Source organism: Podarcis vaucheri, assembly GCF_965113315.1.
Source record: "Podarcis vaucheri genome assembly, chromosome: 8".
NCBI lineage: Eukaryota > Metazoa > Chordata > Lepidosauria > Squamata > Lacertidae > Podarcis > Podarcis vaucheri.
The window spans coordinates 36,085,479-36,105,349 of NC_138766.1; the positions used below are offsets into that span (position 1 = coordinate 36,085,479).

General features: G+C 41.4%; 1 protein-coding gene across 4 annotated transcripts in view; it reads right to left on the reverse strand.

Moving 5' to 3' along the window:
• Nucleotides 1–1,556: 1,556 nt before the first annotated feature.
• The window catches only part of LOC309539136 (cytidine monophosphate-N-acetylneuraminic acid hydroxylase-like), a 30,189-nt gene continuing 11,874 nt past the window's right edge, over nucleotides 1,557–19,871 (reverse strand). For 2 of the 4 annotated variants that reach the window (XM_082234985.1, XM_082234984.1), the window contains exons 4-14: nucleotides 15,823–15,932; nucleotides 13,377–13,567; nucleotides 12,121–12,268; nucleotides 10,563–10,644; nucleotides 10,089–10,226; nucleotides 8,741–8,876; nucleotides 7,273–7,416; nucleotides 6,430–6,604; nucleotides 5,643–5,759; nucleotides 3,881–3,996; nucleotides 1,557–1,974 (exon numbers count right to left, since the gene is read on the reverse strand). In XM_082234985.1, coding sequence (XP_082091111.1) covers nucleotides 1,836–1,974; nucleotides 3,881–3,996; nucleotides 5,643–5,759; nucleotides 6,430–6,604; nucleotides 7,273–7,416; nucleotides 8,741–8,876; nucleotides 10,089–10,226; nucleotides 10,563–10,644; nucleotides 12,121–12,268; nucleotides 13,377–13,567; nucleotides 15,823–15,932 — 1,496 coding nt within the window. In that variant the 3' untranslated portion in view covers nucleotides 1,557–1,835. Of the gene's footprint in view, nucleotides 1,975–3,880; nucleotides 3,997–4,035; nucleotides 4,272–5,642; nucleotides 5,760–6,429; nucleotides 6,605–7,272; nucleotides 7,417–8,740; nucleotides 8,877–10,088; nucleotides 10,227–10,562; nucleotides 10,645–12,120; nucleotides 12,269–13,376; nucleotides 13,568–15,822; nucleotides 15,933–19,871 lie in introns of those variants that run through there. The other 2 variants (XM_082234986.1, XM_082234987.1) reach the window with 2 other exon arrangements.

Below are 19,871 nucleotides of genomic sequence, written 5' to 3' on the forward strand. Positions count from 1 at the left end.
AAATGCTCCCATTAAAGTTAATTACATAGTGTAGACTTCTCAGCTTAAAACAAGACCAATAATTAGTTATTTTGAAATGACTTCCATGTGGTTTAACATCAAACGAGGCAAGTAAACTTAGTGAAGAGTCAGGGTTTTGGGGAATGGCAGAAAGGCCAGAAAGAGTTTGCGTCATTGATGCATTATGTACAACAATGCACAATGACTCAAGTATTCTTACAAAATCTGAGGGGTGCCCATTACATGAATCACACTTAGCTTGACTTCATAAAGAATGTAATCACATGTACCCTATCAAGCTGCACTTCTATATGCCTATATATCTGGAAACTAATGAATGAGCAGTCACTCTCAGTGCTTTATTTCAATTATCCCAGCAGCTGAGCAGTGGTGAATGGCATGGTTGGATTCAGTCAGCCAGCTAGTGTGTGTGTGGTGGGACGGAGAGATAAATCAAAAGCGACGTGTAGGTGCTCTGTTATAATCTCCTGATTCATTGGAATGAAAACTATTATGATTTCAATGACTTTAGAGAACTCAGCAAACCCTGAGAACTTCCTTTTCAGAAGAATGCAATGTTTCTCCATTCCAACAAGTTTGGAAATAATGATTGCCTTCATTTGTTCAAATTTCCTCCCAACTTACCCTCTTACTGATTTTTCATAACCAATAATACAGAAAACACGAAGCATAACTCCTTCTCCTGCCAGAAAAATAACAGAAACAATTACCCACCATGACTGCTCACTTTGATTTTGTTCCACCCCCTCTCCCCTCCAAGGCCCTGGGCTTAAATAAACAACTAGACAAATAAATTATCAGAAAATGAGAGAAAAATGGGAAATTGTTTTTAAAACTAAAAGCTCGGCTTGATTTGGATATTTTAAAACATTGCTTTTATTAAAGATTTTAAAGTGAATCATGTCAATAAATTCTAACAAAAATCAAAATGGAAACAAGGGAATAAGATACCATGTATTCAACACATAACATGAACACAGCATTTAGAATTATCATTTATAGAAAAGGTAAGATGGAATTCTTGGTGTCCATTCTCAACTCCTAAAGGAATGAAACACAGGGAAATGCTTTAATTGCTCACGCCTGGGATTCACCAAGCATTGAATAAATCTATGATTCTCAAGTTGGAGTACAGCTGGCTTGTGGAAAAGCACATCAGAACACAGTATTGCAGAAGAAACTATGAGATACCTGTGGATTGTGGATAGCATCATCTGCTATGTAGTGTTGGAAGGAACCCTGAGGATCATCTAGTCCAGGCATAGGCAAACTCGGCCCACCAGATGTTTTGGGACTACAACTCCCATCATCCCTGACCACTGGTCCTGTTAGCTAGGGATGATGGGAGTTGTAGTCCCAAAACATCTGGCAGGCCGAGTTTGCCTATGCCTGATCTAGTCCAACACCCTGCAATGCAGGAATATGCAGCAGTCCCATGTGGGGATCGAACCTGCACCCTTGGTGTTATCAGCACCATGCTCTAACCAGCTGAAGTCCACTGGAGCTACAGTAAATGGTAAGGTGCACACAGCCTAGTTGATTTATTGCTTTTATTTCATCACCCCATAACCAAGGTTTTTCTAGGCAACAAGTAGTTAAAACAATTTTAGTATCCCAAAATTCCATACACCAACCAAATAGTTTCAGGTAGTACTTCTAGGTAGTACTCGCAAAGAAAATCAATGACAGAAGGGAGGGTGAGTGGATCTTAAATTGTTTTTAGAGGAAATTCACATAGTGTAGGGACACGATTATTCAGTAACCATAGCAGAGTTTTTATCCATTTCACTTTTCCACAGAGGATGCAGAGAAGACTAAACGTTAGTAGGCAGGCACTTATCATCAACTTGGTTGGCTGCACAACATTTTTCTTTCAATTCAGATTTTGTTTGCATTGTGCCAAGAAAGACTGGTGGGGTCAGAGGAAGTTTTATTTGGAAATGATTCCAAAACCTTTAAAAATATAAGAAAACAAAAACAGTTACACACAGAAGGACAGTAGCTACCGGTACATTAAATTTGGATCAACTTGTTCACTATGTCCCAGTCCACAGGCTTGGGAACCCTTCATGGACTTGGGAAAAGGATTGTAACTCGGTGATAAAGCCCATGCATGCAAACATCCTGGGTTCAATCCCCACCATCCATAGCAGGGCTGGGAAAGACTCCTGAGACCTTAGAGAGCGGCCAGTTACTGTACACAGCAGGGTTGGCCAATGTGTTGGTCAATATGTTGTTGGACTACAACTCCCATAATCCATGCCCATTGTCCATGCTCTCTGGGGGTTATGGGATTTGTAGTCCTACATCTGGATTCAACATGTTGGCCACTCCTGATGTACTGTGCAGACAATACAGAGCTCAATGAACCAATGGCCTCTAATCTATATGGCAGCTTCACATGCCTGGTTCCAGGGTGAAATAGCAACATACGTGGTGATAAGACCACACAGCTTTTCAGTAGCAATTTGTGAACACTTGTTTGTTTGTTTTGTTTTTGCTTAATATTATTATCTTTATTTATATCCTGCATTTTCCCCTGAAAGGAACTCAAAGTGGTTCACAGATAAAATAGAAACAGCTAAGAAGATTGTGTGTGTGTGGAATCATTAAAAAAACAATTAAACATTAACAGAATTTAAAGCTTCTATATGATCTATTAAAGCATCCAGATAATTACAATCTTATCCTTGTGCATAGCACCACTAGGAAGCTGCATGGTTGTATCAGCTCATCTGCTGAAATCAGTTTTGTTTACAGTTGAAGATATTTTGGTAACTTTAGGCTGGCTGCTGTCAAGGTTGGGTTATGGATAGCAACCTCTGTCTGGCATCAGAGAAGACTCAAGGGTTGTAGGCCAAGCCAGTAGTCAGGACTGTAGAGCAAGTCAAAACCAAAGAATAAACTAGGATCAAGAAGGCAGACAGGAGACAGGAGCAGAAGCCAAGCAGGACCAAGGAATACAGAATCATGACAAAGCTCAGGAAGCCCTTGTTGCCGAAGCAGACCTGACTGGACCAGGAAGCCCTCTAAAACTTTTCTTCCTGTCCAGAAGGATCCTATAGCCCACCTAGGTGAGTGCAGTCAGTCCAATGTCTGAGCACACTGTACTGAACTATACAGTGTCTCACCAAAAAGGGGCAGCTGGACACAAACCCCAAGGCTCTGAGTTCAAGACCCAGCAGCAGTGTACAAAATGAAGTAACATTTGGTAGAAAATGAATGATACATTGACAAACGGGATGTACAAACTAGTGTCTAATGACACTGAGTCCTTTGTATTTATGAAGGAAAAAAGAATGGAATTTTCAAGACTCACTCTTAACTTTTGATTGCTATTAGGTATAGATCCAAGTGTGTTAATTAGAAGTAAATCCGATTAGATTGTTTTGTTATAGGGATTAAGTAATTATTGGTTTTGCAAAGAGACAGAATAGATAAATGCAGGCTTAAGTAACATGCTTTCTGGACCACGTGATAATTGTTCAGCTGCAATTCTTTTTTAAAAAATGCTTTGAACATTTCTACCCCTCTCATTGCTTAAAAAAACCCCCCCAAAAATCCATGGACTTTCAAACTTGTATAATAATAGATGCAGTCACAGCTGCTTCTGTATCTTTCCCCTTTGGAACTGTTATGAGGGATAAAGTGACTTGTTTCAAGACAGGCTTCTGTTCACAACAGAATCCATTTCTTACATTGTATTCTAGAGGCATAAGGAATGGGAAAACTATAATCAATGAGGCAATGCCAGTTGACACCAGCTTAATGATTTACACCTACAGGTATGCTTTCAAGGAGCAATTTTGAAACAATTCTATATCAAATACTAGTGACTGGCATTAGCAAATGGGCTTACTGGTGATGATATATGTCAGGGTCACGTTGAAGCCTGGTTTGGAATCCTATATACAGATCATCCCAGAGCAATCCATGTTTCACTGTGTGCCTCATTACACTAACTCGGGCTTTTATCTGCAGCAAAAGACAAAGTGCATGAAAATCTGGCATCAATTTTATTTGATACATTAATACAACCAATAGGCAGAATCCAAAGACCACCTTCAGTTCTCATTTTCTTTCTTTCCGTCCTACTGAAAATTCTGAAAGTTCTGCTTCAATTTCAAAGGTAGCTTGCTGTGTGGTGGTGGTGTTGGGGACACAGCTGTTCGTGAAGCACAAGTCCAAAACTCCCTTTGGCACACAAAACTGGTTGTGTGGTTGTTTGGATGCTAGGCGCTGCTTCTGTTCTGGAAGATGCCCATGACATAACCACATTGTCCTAGTTCATACATATCACTAAGGCTTGCTTAGCTTAACTATGGTTTGTTTGAATGTGCAAATCCAGACCAGCAGACTTACCATTGTTTCTTTTCTGCCAACAAACCATGATGTGAAGCCATAGTTTGTTGTTGGCTTATGAACCATGGCTTGCTTTAACTATGGTTTCATGTTATGTCTGAACCCAACAATGTTGCTTGTGAAGATGCTTCTAAGACTGCTAAGCACAAGGTAACCACAGCCGGAAAACCAAGCTTTGAAAAAACAAGCCATGGTTTGTTTGCTCATCTATGAGACAACTGATGGTTTGTTGAACAAGCCACGATTAAAGAAATCATGGTTTAGTGTTAATGTGCGAGCATAATTAGTATCTAATTCTGCTGCTGTGTTCTGGTGTGAACACAAATAATATTTTCTCATATTAAAAATCATTAGGCATGACTGTTTTTTACTCTTAGTGGCATCCTGAAATAACACAACAAAGAGAGAATAAACAGGTTTCTGTCCCTTTTCCTAACACGCCCCCTTGAAATACAGTTGTTGCTGTCCATACGTTTGGCCAGCTAACATTTCTAAGTGCTGGCTGTAACCAAACTGTAGTTCTTGTATGTTTCAAAATTACAAATGCATTTCCTAAATTAAAATGAGAAGCTGCCTTGTGACTCTACTCATCAGCGGACGTTTTGTGTGGAGTGAGCTAGAGCTAGAAGCAGGAGTCTTAATGGTCTGGGAGGACACTTTATAATTGCCATATTGTATTTTGAGAAGGCCTAGTCTCATGCCCTCTGTTTTCCTGCCTTTTCCCATATTCCCTTTCTGCATTTCACTCAAGTGCCCTCTTCCCCACCCTGCTTTTTATCTTAGCCTTTGCTCAGGCCTTTTCCAGCAGCTAATGCCATATCCTTGGGGTGGTTCACATTAACCTTAAGATGACAGGAATTTCTCTGCTTGGGTCAAGAACTGAAGCCACAGCAAAACTGAAAGCAGATCCCAACACTGCTACAAAACTATTGAAAGAAGGCTGAGTGGTGGTATCATAAGCTGAACACTCTGAAACAACAAGGGCATGGAAGTGTTGCATAAATAAGCTCAAAGGGATTCACTTCACACAGTGAGGACCATGACAATATTTTAACAAACTATATATAAAAAGCATAAGAACTGTGCATTCTAAGTGCTAGTATACTGAATTAAACACACACAGCTTTATAGTCCCCCCCCCCAAATCCCTGTCACCAGAAATAAGTGAAAGTAAATTGTTGTCCTTGAAGGAAATGTTATATATATATATATATTTCTATATTTGAGAACTTGAGAAAATATACATTTGTAATCCTTACTTCCTCAAATGGACAGTCCCGGTTTGGTATTTTCAATGGAAAAGATAAGTCCAAAAAATCCACTAAGTAGTTGTACCCTCCAGGCAAAGGACTGAAATCATCATCAGTTTCTATTACCTAGTTATGGGATATAAACAACAAGAGGAGGTTGTCATTTCAAATAGATGTTGTGCAATCCCCCAAACTATTTGGATTTTGCTTGATTCTCCCATTTACTCTTGGTGCTCAACCGTGAAGTTCTTCTGAATTCAGTTGTGCTTACTTAGTCACAGGTATGCGACTTTAGGATTGCTGCCTTATATTTAATATATTATGTTTCAATTTTCAAGATCTTTGTCCTCTCTGTGTAGTAGTTTATTTGTTTTGACTTTTTTAATTGGACTTTTTATGAGCTGAATTTGAGGTAGGAAGTCATAATTCTTTGAAGAGAAGGGCTCCTTTAAAATGAGAATAAAAGAAATTGTCTTCCTGTGTTAGAGAAAAACACACACACAGAGAGATTTATAGTTCAAGAAGAAATATTGACTGTCACTTAAATATAATTGTCATCTTAATTGGTATATGTACGAAAAGTTGAAATTTTTAAATTTTTGTATATCCCAAAATTAAATTTAAAATTGTTAACAGCAACTGTATGGCCCAAACTGTCGCCATCCATTTCATGTTGTTCTTTAAAAGGTGTTTGCGTTTCTTTGCTAAAGCAGTTGAAAACAGATATTCTTTTAGAATTTGTCCATGAAGTAAATAATATCTTGCATTTGATAAATGCTTGTATAGACCTACTCACCCTTATCACAAGGTTATAGCCTTTAAATCCAGCCCATAGATAATATTCTTTCACCCAGGAAGGATAGAGAAAAATATCATCATCAACTGCAGCTCCAAGAGTGTGTAAGTATGGCTTAAAATCCCATGAGTCCTTGAAAATTTTTGTCCATTCTGGAGGATCAACAATTCTTAAACTAAGAGAGAGAAAATAGACAATTAATAACTGCATTGACTAACTGTAGTCAAAATCCATGCAGAGCATATCTCTCTGATTCACAGAGTAAGTCTAATTGCAGATAAAATGAACAGCCCCACTTTCTATTTCTTATTTATCTACTGACCCCCAGCTTGCAATAATTCAGATGACTCGTCCTTCAGTGTTGTTGCAAGGTAGCATTTTACACCCATTTACAGTTCTCCAGGGCAACATTTAAGGGCAGTCTGGATTCAACTCACAGAAAACTATCGTGGTAGATTTATTCAACATGGATAGAAGAATGACACTTTGACTGTTTGGGGAAAATATTTTGCTAAACTAGCAAGGGACCTAAGAAGAAGACTGGTCCACTACATGCTGATGTCACAATGGCCCCTAACTTTGCCTTGCAAGAGCCCTTTCCTTACTGCTCTTCAAAGGCAAATGGGTCATTTGGGTGCTTGTTAGCCACATGAAATGGCACAGAGATCTCAAATTCAATCTCAAGACTTCCTCTCCCTTCTCAACTTTATGAAGATGCTTCTCCTGCCCACACCAGCGAAGCACTTCAACAAAAACTGATTAACAGATTTATTGGCATTACAACATTCAAAACCTAATTATAGAAATTCAATAAATACTTAATTTGAAGTACATTAGTATTACCTGTCTGTTGGATCTCTGAGCATCCTTGCCAGGTCCAAAGTGGCTCCAGGTTTTGGTGTCCATGTTGAAACTTCTTCAGATTTTTTTTTAATTAGTCTGTTCAACTCCTCTGGGTCATTTTTTATATTTGTTTCTTTAATGTAACTAGGTTAAGGAAACACACACAATTGGATGTTTCCATAGCACTGGAGACACAAAGTCATGAGTGAAAGGAAAATAGCCACTAGCATTGTTCACTTGTACAAGAGAACAAGATTAAGTGGAAGATAGTTGAAGATAGATGGTGCAGATCTGCACCATACACTTAAAGCACATGACTTTCCCCAAAGAATCATGGGAAGTGTAGTTTCCCCCTTACAGAATCACAGTTTCCAGCATCCTTAACAAACTATTGCTTTATCTCCCACAATACCTTACTGATGGTGTAGCGAGTTCAATAAGGCTATGGAACATATGAAGAGTCCCTCTCTTCAGGTCAGAATGCTTAAGAATCTGTAGTTATCCTCAACAAGAGGATGCAGTTAAGGAGAAGTAGTCTGGGATCCAAAACTTTAAAAGCTCAGCGTAATCTTAACTCTACTCAGAGCAAGTTATTCATTCACTTGGAGCTGTCTGTGGTCCTGCCCTGCCTCACTGCTGTCAGACCAGGACAAGACAACCTTGGATTTACTGTAATTTCACTTTTACTGGCAAGCCTCTCCTGCAATAATAAAACAGTTTTTCTACTAGTGGAAGATTTATTCCACATTTAGAAGGCCAATTAACAATCGATAATAAGTCAATACATTCTGTGCCATGGTGGAAATTATGGGACTAGGTTGGAAAGGCACACAGCACTGATTCCAGCATTATTTGATAGTCTACCTCTTAGGCTTAAATGCTAATCACATCATTATTAGGTAGGAAAAGGCTAACCACACATTACACAGAATGGCCTATAATAACCCCCACCCCCATTAAAAATTCAAAGCAGGTGGAATTTTAATTTATTTATTTGCAAAGGGGAGGCAATAAGAATGGAAGGATCTGTTAATTTCTATTCTCTCACTTTCTTTTTTTTCCAGTCTGAAATTCAGTTCTCCACATTTTCCAGCAATTTGCAGTTCGTTTTTAAAATCACCCTGAAAAATCACCAGCATTTTAGTGCAAATTACTCCTAATAGACATATTTTAATATGCAGTTTTCACTAACGTGCACATTTTTGCAAGCAATTTCCCTTACTGTAACACATTTTTGTATGTTATTTTCACTAATATCTTTATTTTTATGTACACCTTTCCCCAATATATGCATTTTTGCAAAACACCGTTTGCCTGGAGAAATGCACTGCAAAATTTGGATGAGTGCAAATCTTACAGGCTAGCTCTGTCTCAGTTCACACATTGCTTCACACATCATCACTGATCACATTTGTGCAAACCTATTGTGATACAACTGGTGACTAAAGAGTGAACAGGAAGATAGTACCTGTCAGAAGGATGAGCTTCAACAAAATATCCCGCAAAAGGACAGTAGATTTTTGGCTTCAGATCAGTAACCAGCTGGGCCTTGTAATTCAACAGCTTCTTCCTTTCGATTTTAATAAACTGGGCTTTCTTCTCCTCTGAAAAACGAAAGCACTTATTGGACCTATGTTGTGCAATCCGAGGGGGGGTGTCTTAATTGTCCCACAAAGATTTTAAGTTATGTTCTTCATTACTAATTATTATTATTGATCACCTCCATCAGCATCACCTTCACACTTGAAGCAGAGCAAGAGAAATCTGGAAGGGCCATCTGTCAAGTGGAAAGAGATCTGGGGAAGAGACTGCACAGAAGATCTCTCTCACTGCTACAGGCACACACACCCCACTTGCATGCAGCTGCGTATATGCATGGTGCCAGGAAATAAATAAATAATTCAATTCTAACCTGAAATGTCAGGAGAGAGCTGGAAAGCCCTTGTGGTTCACAAGGAGACCCTCCCCAGAGGGACATCAGTGAACCCAAAGTCCAGAAAATAAGACTCCAAGGGTTCAAAAATAGCAACCGGAAGCTTTTGCTACTGCCACGCTACCCCACTCAACACAGCTGTTGGGCAGGAAGATGTATTTACTGCGGCAGGCCTCCCACTTATGTGCATTTCAGTTAAGTGTGCAGGGTCCCAGAATGCCTGTACATGACAACAGACAAGGGGGTATTCCAGGCTTAGGCAAACTCTGGCCCTCCAGATGTTTGCGACTACAGTTCCCATCATCCCTAACTAACAGGACAAGTGTTCAGGGGTGATGGGAATTGTAGTCCCAAACATCTGGAGGACCAGAGTTTGCCTATGCCTGGTTTATGTTGTTGGGTTGGTATCTGACAACAAAGAACATGGGTAGCCAAACTAAGGCCTGGGGCCTGGATCTGGCCCAATCGCCTTCTAAATCTGGCCCACAAATAGTCCGGGAATCAGCATGTTTTTACATGAGTAGAGTGTGTCCTTTTATTTAAAATGCAACTCTGGGTTATTCGTTGGGCATAGGAATTTGTTCATTTATTTTTTTCCAAAGTATAGTCCAGCCCCCCACAAGGTCTGAGGGACAGTGGACTGGCCCCCTGCTGAAAAGGTTTGCTGACCCGTGACATAGAAAGAGCTCTTGCTTCTTCTCATGTTTCCTCCAAGTTTTTCTTTGGGGCAATTGCACACATTATGTTGCTGTGTGCACTTGCTAGTTTGTCTCTCAAGAGATAAGGGGAGTGTTTGGTTTGAAATAAAAGTGTTGGCCAATGGAGGCTTCAAAATATTCTGAAAAACGGACACCTTATCTAAAAGATGCCATTGGTTCATTACCAGTGAAATTTCCTCCGCTGTATACCATTGGGAATCCTGACGCTCCACCTGCAAAGTCACTCATCATGAGGTCCACCTTCTCAGGAAGCGTTCCACCATTGGGCCTGGTGCAGTCCACTGTATTCAGAATTTTGTGCCCTATGCAAAGATAAACTCTCAATTAAAATTGTGTCCCAACATCTTCCCAGCAAGACCAGGCCAGAACTGGCTGCTTTTTCAGAGCAAGGTGAAAGGACCATATTTTAGGCACTAGGAGCTTTTGATAGAAACCTGAAGTGTAAAGGAGCAAGAATGGTTTTTCTTTACTTTTGTACAATAATCTGACGTTACGAATAACCTCAAAGTAGGTCAAAGCTGGAAAATAGAAAAATTGCACTAATCATACAGAGTATCTGAATCATTCCACTTTTTTATTTGAAACACAGTATAAAAAGTATCAAATGCAACATAGTAATTATTGTTACATTCAGGTACCTTTATATTCAACAATGATGCAAGTATCCATTTCAGGATGAACACCATCCATCAGTATCATAAATCTAAGATTCCTGTCCACCTTAAAAGAAATCAAAACACATGTTACTATGAATTTTGACATGGACATTTTTATTTATAGAAAATAGGGTCTATGATTGGTTGTAATCCCTTTAAAAAGTTATTGGAATGCAATCTAGAATGGCATCTGTGTGCTGTGGCTCCCTAAGGTGTATATTAGGGGAAATTGCATAAAAACATGCATATAATAGAATAAATTTGAATAAAATCCTAATCAACTTCCATGAACATGTTGTTGTTGTTGGTTGGTTGGTTGGTTTTTTAAATGCAAGGTTATGTAGAACTGTTGAGAACTGTGTTTAAGATCAGGAGGGATAGAAACCAATAGAAATTGACATTGACAGGTTTACCCATCCTTAATTGCAAGCAACAGTCTGCAGCATGGCTATTTATCCATAAGCATCTTGTTACTATTAAACTTATTGTTAGTAACGCACCCTCTGGTGTTATTGGTGTTAGTAATGCACCTCCTCCTCCTCATAATACATTTTAGTGGCAGCAAGGATAGGATGTTTTTGAGGAATGCTGAGTAGTTCCTTGTGGATCAGATGATAGTGTGGTGATTAGGTCCCCCAGTTGTCTCTGAACTGGTTGGACATGTCCAAGTGGCATGAGGTGGTGAGCTAGTGGCTGCTTCGGGAACCAGCAAATAACACTCATTCATGCCCCCAACAAGAGTCAACATGAAGCAGAGTCAACTTGAGTCAGGAGTCTTGCTTCATCAGCTCACCTTATATGTTTACATTCCATCTTAGGATATATATGTGGCAACCCAGAAACATATTTCAAACTGCTTTGGTTATTAAGTGATGAGTAGTGGGAGCATTGGGACCTCAATTCCCTAATTCTGTCAATATTGTTGGGGTGGGTGGGTATTAGGCGATATGTCTGAGTCCCTTCTAATTCCCGGATCCAGCAAGTATTCAATTGTTGGAATAGCCAGGCCAGTTTCTTGGTAATGGCCCTAAGTGTGAGTTGTTAGGGTAACAAAGGAAGCAGCTACACTCCAGAGGGCAAATGGGTGGGCTCCCCTCCCTCAACTAGCAAAAACAAGAGTTGAGATGTGAAAGAAAGGGAGGGAGGGAGGGAGAGGCATTCTTGATTTCTGTTTGAATTCAAGGTTGTGGCTATGGGAGAATCAAGACCTTCTGGGATGTTAATGCCGTGAACCGCCCCATCGTAAACTCAGGTTGTATGCGTAAATAAACCCTATAGCCTAAAGATACCACAGTCTTCACTGTCTGTCATTCCAAGGAAACTGAACCCTGCATAAGCATTTGGAAGACCTGGAGTCTCAAGCCACTTGGAAATTTGGGTGGTGTGCAAGAATTGCGTGTTAGGGGATTTTTATTTATTTATTTATTTAAAAATACTGTTGCTTACTCATGGTCTGGAAATGTTCTGATTAGAAACTTCTGGATTATTTCCATAGTTTAGAAAGAAAATATAAACTTCAGAATATGTCAAGACAGCAGACCTGTTGCCAAACTCCAAATGGGACAATGTTAATATTGGTCAGCTTTACACCACTCTGCTTGAGGTACCAGAATACAGGCCGTTCTGTCTTCCCAACATAAATGGGAACATCTGGCCTCCTCTCTGCAAGTTTCTTCAATGTAGGGTAACTGGAGAGTAAGAAAAGCAGGAGAGTAGGAAACAAACAAACAAACAAATGACAATAATGTATTTATACCCTACCCATCTGGTTGGGTTTCCCCAGCCACTCTGGGCGGCTCCCAACAGAATATTAAAAACAGGATATAACATCAAACATTAAAAACTTCCCTAAACAGGGTTGCCTTCAGATATCTTCTAAAAGCCAGATAGTTGTTTATTTCCTTGACATCTGATAGGTGGGTGTCCACAGGGATGGCGCCACTACCAAGAAGGCCCCCTGCCTGATTCCCTGTAGCTTTATTTCTCTCAGTGTGGGAACTGCCAGAAGGCCCTCGGAACTGGACCTCAGTGTCTGGGCTGGACAATGGGGGTGGAGACACTCCTTCAGGTATACTGGGCAGAGGCTATTTAGGGCTTTAAAGGTCAGCACCAACACTTTGAATTGTGCTCGGAAACGTACTGGGAGCCAATGTAGGTCTTTCAGAACTGGTGTTATATGGTCTTGGTGGCCACTCTCAGTCAATCCTCAAGTCATTTTACTGGGGTGTGCGTCAGCTATATATAGTGAAAGGCACTAAAATAACGGGACCAGGATTCCAGGGGAGTGAGCAAGCCAAGTGAAGCTCACTTCAAGGCCACCCATAGGCATATTGGATTCTGCTTGAATCCAATGCTGTGGCTATGGGAAAAGCAAGGTCTCTTGGGCCATTAATGCTGCAAGCTTCTCCATCACAGGCTCAGGTTGTATATATGTGTAAATAAACCATATATTCTACAGACACCACAGTCTCCACTGCCCCTCATTCCGAAGGAAACTGAACCCTGAGTAAGCGCCTGGGATCCCTGGAATCTCAACCCGCTTGGAGACTGGGGTGGCAGGCATCAATAACTATGCACAAGAATGGCACGGCTAATGATGTTCTTCCTTGCCTCATAAATGCCATCCAGGAGGCAGAACTTTGGCTTGTCCTACTTATATGCTTCCTTATATGCCTGTGTCACCAGAGCAGCATAGGACAAAGCCATACAGCTTGCACACCACCAGCCCCAGGTAAGAATGATTAAGATGACAGCATAAGTAATTTCCCCTCTCTTTTTTATCATATGCACAGATACCTGAGATGATCAGAATGCATGTGGCTGATGTAAATTAGATCTGCACGACACAGTCTTTCCAACCAGTCGCCGGGTGGCTCGTGAAGCAACCACCATCCACGTGCAAAAGCAGGGCCAACGAGCCACGGATCGAAGATCATTCTTCTGTCTCCAAGTTTGAGGTCCATACATGCATGAGTTATGTAAGTTACCTAAGAGCAGACAGAAACCCAAGACTGAGATGGATCAGTGTTGTCATGTTCCGTGTGCCTGAAAAGAAAAGAACTGTTTCCTAGTGTGGCTAGCTCAGTAGGTTAGAGCGTGGTGCTGACGATGCCAAGGTTGCAGGTTTGATCCCTGTATGGGGCAGCTGCATATTCCTGCATTGCAGGGAGTTGCACTAGGTGATCCTCAGGGCCCCTTCCTTCTCTACAGTTCTATGATTCTATTATGTCCCCATGGTGCTATTTTGAGAGCGGATGTTAGAGAAGATTTCCGCTTCCTTTCTGCAGAAGAAAATACAGCTTTGCTCTTTGGCTGCTACACCCCAAAACATGCAGCTGGGCAGAGAGTGCCTCTTCCTTTGGCCACCCCCAGAGGGAAAAAAAGAGACCAGGTGACCTTGCCTCACTGCCAAAAATATTTCCTCTGCTTTGTCTGCTTCCACTGTGCCCCCTCCCCAAAGGTCCACACATACTGCCACTTCTGTTTCACACATTCTGTACCTTTATGTTTACACAAGCACATCCGCTCCTGTTTCCCCACCTCCCTGCTTCTGGCTAACACTGAGTAGGGAGGGTGCCCAGTCAGATGGGTAGCTAGCATATCTAAACTTTGTGCAGAGGCCAAATAGGAACTGCTAAGAGCATTCAGAATTGGTGTGGGTGGGAGACTTGCATTGTGTTGAGATCCTCTTGGAGACGCATGAGAAGGCCATGATGAGAATATGTTCCCTTCTTGGGAGGCACACTAAACATAGAGAGACTTCCCCAACCTAGTAATAACAGTAATGATTTTATTATTTCTGATCCACCCATTTGTCTGGGTTTCCCCAGCTGCTCTGGGCGGCTTACAACACATAAAACATTGTAAAACATTAGACATAAATAATTTTCTGATACAGGGCTGCCTTCAGATGTCTTCTAAAAGTCAGATAGTTGTTTATTTCCTTGACATCTGATGGGAAGGTGTTCCACAGGGCAGGTGGCACTACCGAGAAGGCCCTCTGCCTGGTTCCCTGTAACCTCACTTCTTGCAGTGAGGGAACTGCCAGAAGGCCCTCGGAGCTGGACCTCAGTGTCCGGGCTGAAAGGAGGGGGTGGAGATGCTCCTTCAGGTATACAGTGGTACCTCTGGTTGCGAACGGGATCCATTCCGGAGGCCCGTTCGCAACATGAAAAGAACACAACTCACAGCAGCGCGTCTGCGCGTGCACGGGTTGTGATTTGCCACTTCTGTGCATGCGCGAGCAGCGAAACCCGGAAGTAACCCTTTCCAGTACTTCTGGGTTGCCATGGGACATAACCTGAAAGAACGTAACATGAAGCGGATGCAACATGAGGTATGACTGTACTGGGCCGAGGCCAAGTTCCCTTCAGATGTTCTGGACTATAACTCCTATCATCCCTGATCATCAGAACGAATGCTTAATAAAGGCTGGGCATTATCTAACAACATGTAAGATTTGTGCAAGCAAATCTGAAAGAATGCTGAGTAAACAGGCCACAAACTTAAGGTGTATCCAGAACTTCAGGATTGCTGGAGGAGGATAGGAAGATTACAGAGTGGCTGAATGAAATGTGACAATTTTTACTGTGAAAGATGTTGAGAATGAGAAACTGGGGGTCTCTGGGCTTGTCCTTGCTGAGCATTATTTAGTTGCTAATTCACTTTTCCCCCATTCAGATTAGACCAGACTAGTCTAAACCTGCATGTGTTTGTGTTTGAATTTGTCTCTAGGGAGGAACATCAATCTTTCCCATTCATACCAGTGAGCATTTTCTTTTGTCTGTCCCTACATTCTGATTTTGATTATGCCAATTAGGTGCTGACAGGACATGCACACAACTTGTTAAACAACAACAGCAAAAACTTCCCCACCCAAGAAATGTGCAAAAGTACACAATCTGGAAATAGTAAATTTGCTTGTGTAAATTTACTTGTGCAATTTTCTGATTTTGTTGCAGTCTGAGGGATCAAAACACACACACACACACACACACACACACATTTTACTGCATTTTTAATTTAATTTTTTTTAAAGGTAAAAAAGAAAAAAATCACAATGTAATAATAGCTTGGAAATGAACTAGACTTGGGAGAAAGAAGCTGTATTTTGTTGTAATTGTCTGTGGGAAAACTCATGAGTTACTCATAGTTTGTTAAACAAACAGTAGTTCAGCACCATGTGCACACTAGGCCACAGAGGCAAGCCCCAGTACATAAAAAGTTTGTGATTTTTATTTACCTGCACCTCCCCAAAAGCCAGGTCTTCAGGCCCTCTGGGTTCTGTATCCCATGGATTTGGAGGATTCAGTTCAACGAGCACCAATCCATTATCTGGACCTGTTTCAACAACTAGGAGGAGAGGAAATAAACCACTGCTTTGCTGTTGCTTCATTCATAACCCCTAAACCTAGCCAACACATAGGCACTGATTTTTTGTTTCGTTGCCTGATTCTCAATGAACTGTCTGGTAGGAGGAAAGAGAGAACTCTCTTCCTGTTTACCTGTCTCCCAGATACAGTGGTGCCCTGCAAGACGAATGCCTCGCAAGACGGAAAACTCGCTAGACGAAAGGGTTTTCCGTTTTTTGAGCTGCTTCGCAAGACGAATTTCCCTATGGGCTTGCTTCGCAAGACGAAAAACGAAAACGTCTTGCAAGTTTGTTTCCTTTTTCTTAACACCGTTAATACAGTTGCGACTTGACTTCGAGGAGCAACTCATAGAACGCGGTGTGGTAGCCTTTTTTGAGGTTTTTGAAGACTTTGGTGATTTTTGAAGCTTTCCCAAAACTTCTTTTAAACTTTTAAAATTTTTGGGGGGGTTTTGGGTTTTGGGTTGGGGTGTTTGGAATTCAAAGACTTGGTGTTGCGGAGGGGTTTGCAAGAATCTGGAAGCTTGTGTGTATTTTTTCTGCATTTTTATGATTTTCTGTGACCATTGGGCCACTCTGCTGTTTTTTTTAAAAAAATCTGGATTTGAATTTCTGTGTGGTGGGTGGCTGGGGGAACAGTTGGGGAGGGGGTTCTTCAGCAAGAAGCAAAGAGTGGAAGAGGAACCTTCTTCGAGTGGTCCCCCAGAGTTTTAGAAAATGTACTGTACACTTTGTTGATTTTTAAATGTTTTTCTGTCATGTTTACAAACTTAATTTATTGTTCCTTCAATTTTTGAAATGCTCTTTACAGTACGTGTGACTTTAAAGAGCACTTAATAAACTCTTGTTGTACCAAATTTGGCTTTGTTTGGACTTTTTTTGACCATAGGAACGCATTAATTGAATTTCAATGCATTCCTATGGGATTTCGTGCTTCGCAAGACGAAAAAATCGCTAGACGAAAAAACTAGCGGAATGAATTAATTTCGTCTTGCGAGACACCACTGTATTCCCTTGGTCTGGTCAAGAGCAAAGCACCTGCCTACATAACAAAATGAGCAAAGTTCCAAGATCTTCTTTGATTGGAGGTTGAAGCTGTTGCTCATCTACCCCTCTGAACATAAAATTCCATGATATATAGCTCTGTCTTTGCTGCACCAGAAGAACCCTGTTCTCTTCCGCTGATGGAACCTGGGCTCAGCCTGTGAGCCATTCTGGATATCATGCAATGGAAATTTTTAGCAGCTATCTGAGTTCTATTAATCAAGCACTAGTCAGTAAATGCTGTGTTTCATTGTCTTTTACAGCAACCGTCATTGCTTTATTTCTCTCTGTTGTACTGCTGAATATATAATTGGAATCATAGAATCATAGAATTATAGAGTTGGAATAGACCACAAGGGCCATTGAGTCCAGCCCCCTACCAAGCAGGAAACACCATCAGAGCACTCCTGACATATGGTTGTCAAGCCTCTGCTTAAAGACCTCCAAAGGAGACTCCACCACACTCCTTGGCAGCAAATTCCACTGTCAAACAGCTCTTACTGTCAGGAAGTTCCTCCTAATGTTTAGGTGGAATCTTCTTTCTTGTAGTTTGGATCCATTGCTCCGTGTCCGCTTCTCTGGAGCAGCAGAAAACAACCTTTCTCCCTCCTCTATGTGACATCCTTTTATATATTTGAACATGGCTATCATATCACCCCTTAACCTCCTCTTCTCCAGGCTAAACATGCCCAGCTCCCTTAGCCGTTCCTCATAAGGCATCGTTTCCAGGCCTTTGACCATTTTGGTTCCCCTCCTCTGGACATGTTCCAGTTTGTCAGTGTCTTTCTTGAACTGTGGTGCCCAGAACTGGAAACAATACTCCAGGTGAGGTCTGACCAGAGCAGAATACAGTGGCACTATTACTTCCCTTGATCTAGATGCTATACTCCTATTGATGCAGCCCAGAATTGCATTGGCTTTTTTAGCTGCCGCGTCACACTGTTGGCTCATGTCAAGTTTGTGGTCAACCAAGACTCCTAGATCCTTTTCACATGTACTGCCCTCAAGCCAGGTGTCACCCATCTTGTATTTGTGCCTCTCATTTTTTTTGCCCAAGTGCAATACTTTACATTTCTCCCTGTTAAAATTCATCTTGTTTGTTTTGGCCCAGTTCTCTAATCTGTCAAGGTCGTTTTGAAGTGTGATCCTGTCCTCTGGGGTGTTAGCCACCCCTCCCAGTTTGGTGTCATCTGCAAATTTGATCAGGATGCCCTTGAGTCCATCATCCAAGTTGTTGATAAAGATGTTGAATAAGACCGGGCCCAAGACAGAACCCTGTGGCACCCCATTAGTCACTCTTCTCCAGGATGAAGAGGAACCATTGATGAGCACCCTTTGGGTTCAGTCAGTCAGCCAGTTACAAATCCACTGAGTGGTAGCATAGTCAAGACCGCATTTTACCAGCTTCTTTACAAGAATATCATGGGGCACCTTGTCAAATGCCTTGCTGAAATCAAGGTAGGCTACATCCACTGCATTCCCTTCATCTACCAGGCTTGTAATTCTGTCAAAAAACGAGATCAGGTTAGTCTGACATGACCTATTTGTCAGAAATCCATGCTGACTATTGGTGATCACAGCATTCCTTTCTAGGTGCTCACAGACTGTTTGCTTAATGATCTGCTCCAGAATCTTCCCTGGTATTGATGTCAGACTGACTGGGTGGTAATTATTTGGGTCCTCTCTTTCCCCCTTTTTGAAAATAGGGACAACATTTGCCCTCCTCCAGTCTGCCGGGACTTCGCCTGTTCTCCAGGAATTCTCAAAGATGACTGCCAGTGGTTCTGAGATCACATCTGCCAGTTCTTTTAATACTCTTGGATGCAGTTCATCTGGCCCTGGAGACTTGAATACATCTAAACTAGCCAAGTATTATTGTACTATCTCCTTAGTTATTCTGGGCTGTGTTTCCTTTGCTGGATCATTTGCTCCAAATTCTTCAGGTCGGGCATTGTTTTCTTTATCGGAGAAGACTGAGGCAAAGAAGACATTGAGGAGTTCAGCCCTTTCTGTGTCCCCTGTTTGCATTTCACCATCTTCTCCTCTGAGTGACCCCACTGTTTCTTTGTTCTTCCTTTTGCTACGAACATACCCATAAAAGCCTTTTTTGTTGCTTTTAACCTCTCTAGCAAGCCTGAGTTCATTCTGTGCTTTAGCTTTTCTGACTTTGTGTCTACACGTGCTGGCTATTTGTTTGAATTCCTCTTTGGTGGTTTCCCCCCTTTTCCATTTTTTGTACACATCCTTTTTAAATCTTAACTCAGTTAAAAGTTCTTTAGATAGCCACCCTGGCTTCTTTAGGCACCTTCCATGTTTCCGTCTCATTGGTATTGCCTGACGTTGTGCTTTTACTATCTCCCTCTTAACAAACTCCCAGCCATCATAAACTCCCTTTCCTTTTAGTATTACTGTCCATGGGATCTCACCCCGCACTTCCCTAAGTTTTATGAAGTCGGCTTTCTTAAAGTCAAGAAATTGAGTCCTAGTATGCTTGGCTGCTCCTTTCCACTATATAGTAAACTTCAGAAGAGTATGATCACTCGCGCCTAATGATCCTTCCACTTCTACCCCACTAACCAGGTCATCAACATTGGTTAGGACCAGATCTAAAATGGCTGTTCCTCTTGTTGCTTCTCCCACTTTCTGGACAATGAAGTTGTCTGCAAGGCCAGTGACCTTATGCTCTTGGCTGAGTTTGACATCCAACAAATATCCAGGTAATTGAAGTCCCCCATTACTACTATCTCCCTTCCTTTTGCATGCTTGGCCATCTGTTCCAGGAAGGCATCATCTATGTCCTCCGTTTGGCTTGGGGATCTATAGTAAACTCCCACAATGAGGTCACTGTTATTCTTCTCTCCCTTTATTTTGACCCA